Source organism: Mastomys coucha, unplaced genomic scaffold (assembly GCF_008632895.1).
Source record: "Mastomys coucha isolate ucsf_1 unplaced genomic scaffold, UCSF_Mcou_1 pScaffold1, whole genome shotgun sequence".
Classification (NCBI taxonomy): Eukaryota; Metazoa; Chordata; class Mammalia; order Rodentia; family Muridae; genus Mastomys; species Mastomys coucha.
Window position 1 is genome coordinate 88,285,852 of NW_022196891.1, and position 8,359 is coordinate 88,294,210.

At 51.5% G+C, this 8,359-nt stretch overlaps 1 protein-coding gene across 2 annotated transcripts in view; it reads left to right on the plus strand.

The window, feature by feature from the left end:
* The window catches only part of Batf3 (basic leucine zipper ATF-like transcription factor 3), an 11,647-nt gene extending 6,496 nt beyond the window's left edge, over window positions 1-5,151 (plus strand). Inside the window, exons 1-3 of one of the 2 annotated variants that reach the window (XM_031338827.1) lie at window positions 2,099-3,799; window positions 4,204-4,328; window positions 4,673-5,151. In XM_031338827.1, coding sequence (XP_031194687.1) covers window positions 3,754-3,799; window positions 4,204-4,328; window positions 4,673-4,855 — 354 coding nt within the window. In that variant the 5' untranslated portion in view covers window positions 2,099-3,753 and the 3' untranslated portion in view covers window positions 4,856-5,151. Of the gene's footprint in view, window positions 1-2,098; window positions 3,800-4,203; window positions 4,329-4,672 lie in introns of those variants that run through there. The other variant, XM_031338819.1, reaches the window with a different exon arrangement.
* Window positions 5,152-8,359: the final 3,208 nt, after the last annotated feature.

The window sequence follows — 8,359 nt, forward strand, 5'->3', positions numbered from 1 at the left end:
GAAATCCGCCTGCCTCTGCCTCCCAAGTGCTGGGATTAAAGGCGTGCGCCACCACGGCCCGGCTGGAAGTCCTTGTTTTATGTTGGGAAGGACACTGGTTGACCATCTCTGCATCATGGAGGTGGGGTGCTGGTGGAAAGTAGGGTACACGCTATTGTCACAGAGATCCAGTGGATGGCGTGCAGGACCCTTGCCCTGGGGACCTATGGGACTCCCAGGCCACATCTAAATTGAGGAAAGAACACCATGAAACCTCACACCTGCTAACTGTGTGTGACGGCCTGCTACTCTGAGGGGAGTGGCCCATGACCTGGGCCCTGCCTTCCTTCCTTGTCCTCTCTCTCCCAGAGTGCAGAGCAGAACCCCGAATGTCGAAGAAGCTCTGGTTATATGCTTGCTCCCCCTCCCCAGCAACACCACAGAGAGGGGTAGTGTTTGGAACAATACTGTTTAAAATGGCCCCTTCTCTTCTGTGCCCCTCACACACTCTGGCCATCCACGAGATCAACATATCTCGGCCTCCCACTTTTGTGAGTTCTTTGGCTCCCCCCCTCCTCCTGGTTGTCCATTACCAAAACCCATGGCTGTTCCTCAAGATAGAATGGGGCCAAGTGGAGAGCTGGGTTAGGCTGACTGGCTACGGGGGAGGTCCTTCAAGGTCACAGGTGTTAAGGGCTGTGGTGATGAGACGTGTCCCTCACCTTCAGTGTCCTTGCTTCGCAAGGGACTTTGGGCTGCATTTCTCTCTAGGCAGCCTTAGGCTGAGTGTGCGTTCCCTGATGGGAACAAAGATAAAGCTGTGCCACACTGAGGGTGGCGTAGAAGTGGGTCAGATTTGACCAGATACCAAAGATGTCAGACTGAGAAAGGATTTTGAGTCAGACAAGGGTGGGAACATGGGCAGCCCCAAAGCCTTAAATGTCACAAGCTGGCAACCGACTTGAGCAGTGTGATTGTGGTGAGTGTTGTCATGGGGCTGTTGATACTGCCGATGGGCAGGCAATGCTGGGGAAGGACACACACTGTTTAGAAACCAACCGTGACACCGTTGGGACATACAATACAGCCTTGCTGGCGACACCACCTTTTCTGTTAGGAACTGCCTTGGTGTAAGGCTTAGAACACACTAGCTATAGAGTCCCAAGATCTCCATTCTGGAAACTACTGTGGGGAAACTGGGCCCACTCTGCCAAAAAGGAGGAGAACTCGGTGATGCATGCGAGCTGGGGTTCACCCTGACACTGGGGATGGGGTCCCAAGTCTGCGGGCCTCTCAGAGCTTACTGTCTCACTTGTGACCGTATTCTCCTGAAGCCCCTCCTAACCCCTGTCTGTCACTAACTCTGTTGGTCCGCATTTGTGTCCTCTGCCTCAAAGACCCTGACCCTAGAGATCCCCAGGGCAAGACTCCCCAACTGGAGCATGATTGGCATCGGGTTCCTTTACAGTGTGCATTGGATGGGTGCTAGGCTGGGCACTGAAGGGTGCTGAGCAGGGTACCCAGCTCTGTTCACTAGATACAAGGTCACCTACAGTGACCCATCCTCAGGCATCCTCAGATGACTACTGCTTCATTACATCCGTGTTTGAGTGCCTGTGTGCCATGGCATGCGTGTGGGGTTCAGAGGGCATCTTCATGAGAGTCAGCTGTACCTGATAAGGCCAGGTTCCTCTAAGACAGTCTGTGTAGCCCACACTGGCATCAGACTCAGTACATAGCTGAGGTTGACCTTCAACTTCTGATCTTCCAGCCTCTACCTCCTCAGAGTTAGGATTACAGTTATATGTGGTGCTGGGGTGTGAACCAGAGCTTTGTGTATGCTAGGAAAGCATTCTAACAACCAAGCCACATCCCCAGCCCAAGCTACTTAGGTTTTGAGGAATACCTATGTGTGTGTATGTATTCATACATACATACATATTACATATATATAGTAATGTACAATAATATAATTATACAATATATACAAATGTATACAATAATTATATGTATATGCATATATGTGTATCCATACATACTTATATATTACATATATGTACGATAATATACAATAACATAATTATACAATATATACAAATATATACAATAACTATATGTGTGTATGTGTGTGTGTGTGTGTGTGTGTGTGTGTGTGTGTGTGTCCTGTGGCCTCCTCCACCCCTTCCCAGGGCCTCTTCTTTATAAGGTTGGTCCCACCTGGATGTTTTTACTGCTGCTTTTTTTATTCCCCCGCCCCCCATTCCACCACTTCAGTAAAAGTCCCTCAGCTGACTTAAGAATAAAACATAAATTCCAGGAAAGAAAGTCCCTGTGGGTAAGAGGAAGGTCTACAGGAGAGGCGTGTGGAACGAGGGGGGGGGAGTCATACATATGAGCAAAGTACACACCAGACACAGTGATGAAATGCACAATGCATATGTGTGGAAAGAGAATGGGGGAGCTGAGACCAGACCCTCTGGAGGAGGCGTCTGAAGATACAGAAGACAACCCTTGAAAACATTCAGAGCAGTGATCTGAGGAAACCGTGGCACCTCAGGGTGGAGTCAGGCCAAGCATTCCTCACGATGCCAGAAACAAAGCTCCGAAGCCCCAGGCCTCTTGCTGCAAACTCAGGGACTATAGAAAGGTTGTGTGGAGTATGGAACCCAGTGAAAACTGAAATCCAATGACGTAGCTTGCTGGGTCTGTTCTTTTCAGTCCTCCGTCTCATGCACAGGTGCAGGGCACTGGATCGGAATGCCAGGACTTCCGCTGGTTAGAGTGTAGGGCACTGGATCTGTAGGTGGACCACCAAGGCAACAGAAGATAGAATAATAGGGTTATTGCACGGGTGAGGCCAGACTGGCCCAGGACAGCCTGCAGGCGGGAGGAAAGGAGGCTGCTGCCCTGGACAGAATTCTGGAGTGGCCTTCCTGGATGGCCTCTGTCTGCAGTCCCTCGTGGGTCCCCGAAAGGAAGACAGGGTCTAGAGGTGGGGAGAAAACAGATGACGTAGCACACGAGAGTTGGACCACATGAGCTGGTTCTGAAGAGGGTGGTGAAAGCTCCTAGTGCTCTTTGTCTTTGATCTCTGGGGAGTGACGTTGCTTAGGTAAGTGAGATCCGATAGTGTACATCTGAGTGGAATGAGGATGATGAGACCTGTATGTGCTGTGATCAGGGAGGCCTTCCTGGAGGCAGTGAGCTCATGCTAGGCTCACAGAGAAAAGGACAAAATCAGTCAGGTTGAGGAGAGCCACACAGGCCGAGCTGAGGATGCGCACATGTCTTGCGGGGGCTGAAAGGCCAATCTTCTTTAGTTACGTTTATTTTAAATGATTAGTAATAGAGAAGGTGAGATGGGAAATGAGGTTGGGTCCTCAGCTCGGGGAGTGCCCAGTGTGCTTGAATCACAGTCTGATCAAACAAGTCAAGCTAGGCATGAATGGAAACAACAGCCCAGCAGGATTTAGACCTCCTCAGCCTGGAGAAGGGCCACGGGTGCTGTGCTGTGGGGACCTGCTGTTGGCTCTGTGCTGTGGACTTTATCAGCACAGAAGAGGAAGACTGTTGACCAAGTGGCCGGGTGATGTAAAGTTCTGTGACAGCTCATATGCAGGAGGTGACACAGTGGCACCTCAGAAAGGAACAGAGTAGGATTCAGTGGGGGAAGCCCTGTCCTTAAGCGGCTCACGCACTGGGCGCTCAGCTTCCTGCAAACTCAAGGAAGTCCTCCAGCATCAGGAGGAAGATCCCCGATTCAGCATCCCCTGCATGCTCCCGAGAGCCACGCACTGCATGCTGGGAGTAACATTTCTCGGTGAGCCTGACAGCTTGGAGCGTGTAGCAGAGAGTGACCAGGAGGCCAGAGGGGCTAGTAGTCCTGGCACACGGAACTCAAGACCTGATACATTTAGGTTCAGAGAACGTCTAAAGAGGAGGGGATGAGTCTTGTTGCCTATCATTTCCAGAACTGAGGTCACAAAGTACTGAATTCATCCTGCGTGGCTCCATTAGGTAGAGCCCAGCTCCATGGGCGGATGTGGAGGAGCTTTCAGTACAAAGAGGAGTTGATGAAATGGCAGGGACTGTCCCTTGAAGATGGGGTACCCAACCCAAGATGGATGTGTGAACTGGCCCTGCATGTAAGAAGTCCCTAACAGTTTGGTGGGGGGGGGGGGGGGGGGGGCGGGGATGACGAAGAAGTTCTTTGATGTCCTCTAGTTCTGAGCCTCGAACAGCCTGATGCAGTAGGAAAGACAGACAGCATGTATCCGTGTCTTTTAGTACAGCCAAAGGCATGCCGTTCTGGGTACTGTTCCAGGAGTTGGGAACCCTCCAAAAAGCAGGTCAGTGTTGGGGATGAGGGCTGATACAGGACAGGAGGGGCTACTTTGGAGTGGTGGAGATGTCCTGCATGTTAGCACAGGTCCTTGCTTCTGTCATAATGCCCTGAATCACAGACACTTACTATAGACACATTTTATGTACATTATACTTCAGTAGTGCTGATTCAGAAAGGAATGCTGTGCTTACAGGACCATTCCATTCTCGTGGAAAGACTGATCTGAAGAGTCTGGTGTAGCCCAGGCTGGCCTTGAATTCTTGACCCTCCTGCCTCTACCTCCCAAGAGCTGGGACCATTCCCATACACCTCCACACCTGCCTTCCGCCTGTCCTCTCTCCCGAACAGGAGCACGAGAGCCTGGAGCAGGAGAACTCTGTGCTGCGCAGGGAGATTGCGAAGCTGAAGGAGGAGCTGCGGCACCTGAGCGAGGCGCTGAAGGAGCACGAGAAGATGTGCCCCCTGCTGCTGTGCCCCATGAACTTTGTGCAGCTTCGGCCGGACCCTGTGGCCAGCTGTCTGCCGCGATGACACCCCAGCTCACTCCTCCTTTGTCTGGCTCGGAACCCTGGTTTGCACACTCGGGAGTTTCCCTATACACCTGTGTCCGGGGATACGTGCGGCTGTGCCCCTCCAGGGAGCTCTGGGGCCAGCCTGGGCTCTCAGCATTGTATTCTGGGGCCCCTGACTTCTGGCCCCAGTGCAGCAGACCGAGAGGCCTCAGTGGGAAGGCCCTTTGAGTCGCTCCTCACTCTGGCAGCTAGCCGGTTCTGTCCTTCGACGGGATCTTTTCGTCTGGAATTTGGAAAATAAAGATAGTCACCGTGTTTTCTTTGTCCATCTTCTTGGAATGGAGGGCTCGTGGAGTTCCTCCTCTGGGTAGGTCACCCTTACTCCAGGTGGCACTCCTGTTCGTCCATAGCAGATGGGAAGTGCCCTTGGCTATGGCAGAGTGAAGACCGAGACGCCCAAGAAGTCTTTGACGGAGTTTGCTCCCAGAGAGTGAGCTGACTGGCTCACACCTGTTCATGTTCCGTCTGGTATGACTTACCTCATCTCAGCCATAGAACGTTTGTTTGTTTGTTTGTTTGTTTGTTTGTTTGTTTTATCAATCTTTGAGACAATAGTCTTACCCTGTAGCTCTGGCTGGCTTAGAACTCGCAGAAATCCCCCTGCCTTTGTCTTCTAAGTGCTGGGATTACACCACCCTGGTAGAATGTTTTTCTTCCTTTTGAAAAAAAAAATATATAATTTATGTGGGAGTCTATGCACATCCAGAGACCAGTCCTGTAACCCTTTAACAACAGGAGTCCTCAGACGTCAGAGGAAGAGGGAGGATCCCCCCCACCCCCGGAGTTACAGGCAGTTGGGAGCTACCACGTGGGTGCTGGGAACCACACTCGGGTCCTTTGCAAGAGCAGCAAATGCTTTTAACTGTCGGGCCGATTCTCCAGCCCTGAGAATTTTGTTTCTGGTTGGGCCTCCCAACTGTTCAGTTTGCTCGTTCATCAGCACAGGGTCAGGGGACACACTGCCCCTTCCTTTAAGGAAACAAGCATTTGGGGGAGAAGGGCAATTCTCTTTCCCAGGCTCCCATTCTTCTTGCAGACACGCCGCAATACCAAGTAAAGCCAAAGAAGACCCAGGAGAGCAGCCTGTGCCCTCTTCACATTTTCCCCGGACTCAGGGTTGTGGAAGTTGGAGACATCTTTTCGTTTGTTGTTTTTGTTTCTTGTTTGGTTGTTTTTTGTTTGGTTTGGTTTTTGTTGTTGTTGTTGTTGTTTTGTATTTTATTTTATTTTGAGACAGGGTTTCTCTGTGTAGCCCTGGCTGTTCTGGAACTCAATTTGTACACCAGGCTGGCCTCAAACTCAGATCTGCCTGCCTCTGCCTCTGCCTCTGCCTCTGCCTCTGCCTCTGCCTCTTGAGTGCTGGGGTTAAAGCATTCACCACCACAGCTTGGCTGGATGGAGCCTTCTTATAAAGAGAACAAGAATTGGGGACAGAAAGGAAAGGACTTTGTTGTAAGTATGGATGCTAAAAAAGAAAAGCGAAAGAAGAAAAAAGGGAAGAGAAAGAAGTTTATGCTGGTGAGGTCACGCAGCCAGCGAAGTGCTTGCCACGCAGGATCTCAGTCCAATCCCCATCATCCGGGTGAAAGGAAAAGGCCAGGTACTGTTGGGGCAGCCTCAGCACAGCTCAGGAGAGCCAGATGGACCTCTGGAGCTCAGTAGCTAGCAAGCCAGCAGTCTGGCTCAATGGTGAGTCCTGAGTTTAGTGGAAAACCCTGTGTGGGGACATGGAAGAGAGTGAAAGAGAAAAAAGGGGGCGTGAAGAGTGGAGGAGGACTTCCAGGATTGACCTCCACCCTCCCTTCGTGTGCATGAACGCACATGTGCTGGTACACATGAACATGTGCACACATACCATGCACACGCTAACAGAGTAGGAGAGAAGGAGAAGGGAATAAACTGTAGCTCTTCCCAGGCAAAGGGCTTGACACCGGCTACTCCTGCAAGTCTGCCTTCGAAGGTACCCCTTCCTCCTGGTCTCTTAACTTGCAAGAGCTAAAACTGCACAGTTCCCTTCTGAGGGTTAAGAAGGCTGGTGTTAGGGCTGGCAGGATGGCTCAGGGGGTAGGAGCACCAATTGCTCTTCCAAAGGTCCTGAGTTCAAATCCCAGCAACCACATGGTGGCTCACAACCACCCGTCATGAACTCTGACCCCCTATTCTGGTGTGTCTGAAGACAGCTACAGTGTACTTGTGTATAATAATAAATAAATCTTTAAAAAAAAAAGAAGAAGGCTGGTGTTAGAAGATAAGGTTTATGTATGCTGGGAGAACTACAGGATACTGCATTTTAAGTCCATGAGATGTTAAAGTCATGCCTTCTTTCCTTCTGTCTGTAGATGAGAGGAAGGCACAAGTTCAAGAGTTCAGAGTTGGGCCAAGAGACCTCCACCGCAGCTGGTCAGGGCAGGCTCCTACTACTGAGTCTGATCTGCCTTGTAGCAGAATGTTAGCGGAGACTGCAGTTGAGGATAGCCCATCTGTGAGGAGTGGATTCGGAGCCCCAGAAGCAATCTACACATCCTGTTGGTTGTTTCTCAGGCATCCTAGAGCCACACACTGAGTTCCAACATGCAGATTGCTCTACCTACTACCACTAACTCTATTCAAAATAGCTTCTGAACTCTTGAGAGCCCTCCCTAGCTGCAGGGCACACAGACCGCCCGCCCCTGCTTGGTTACCTAGAAACCGTGTCTTCAGAGGCCGAGAACCCAGACAAGGGTAGCCAAGGTGCTGGGATCAAGCCGCCTCTGAGAAAGCATTCCGAAAACCAGACACACTGCACGCGCCTGTGTTCTGGAGAAGTGAAAGTCCTGCGTGGTGGCAGGAGTGGTCACGTGTCTAGGAGAGATGAGGGACAGGGGACTAGTGGCCGAGGATGGGATTCACCCTGCAGTCTTCGCTGTTGCTGTGGCAGAGGCTGTGTGTGGCCTCAGGAGGGTCTGCTGGGTTTGCGGGGGGGAGGGGAGGCTGCTGAGCCAGGTCCCCAAAGCATAGAAAGTGTCAGAGAGGGAGGAAGAGGGACCTCACGCCCACACAGCCGCACAACTTCCTGTCCGAAATCCTGCAGCATTTTGCAGAAGACCTGGCTTGAACAGCTCGGGTGTTTCGGGGCTGCATGAGGCCGTAGTTTTACCCCGGAACTTTAAGAACAGTGACAGACAGGAAAGTGAAAGACTTGAAAGACCCTTCTCTTTGTCAACGATGGGGCCTTTCTCTGCAGCCCCGAGCGCACTTACTGACAGGAGGCCGTAGGCTTAGCCCAACTACAGCTAAGAGAAAGGAGCAAGCCCTAATGCTCACCAGTGTGCCCGCCTTTCCTCTTCATGGAGGAGGTCCTGCTGGGGTTGTCTATGCCTCACAAGAAGGCTTTTAAGACGGGAGACAGGAAGGAAGGGAAAGAGCAGAGGGAGATAGTGGAGATTCAAGGGTTCTGAATCTGGGGAGCCCCACCTCCCAGGGG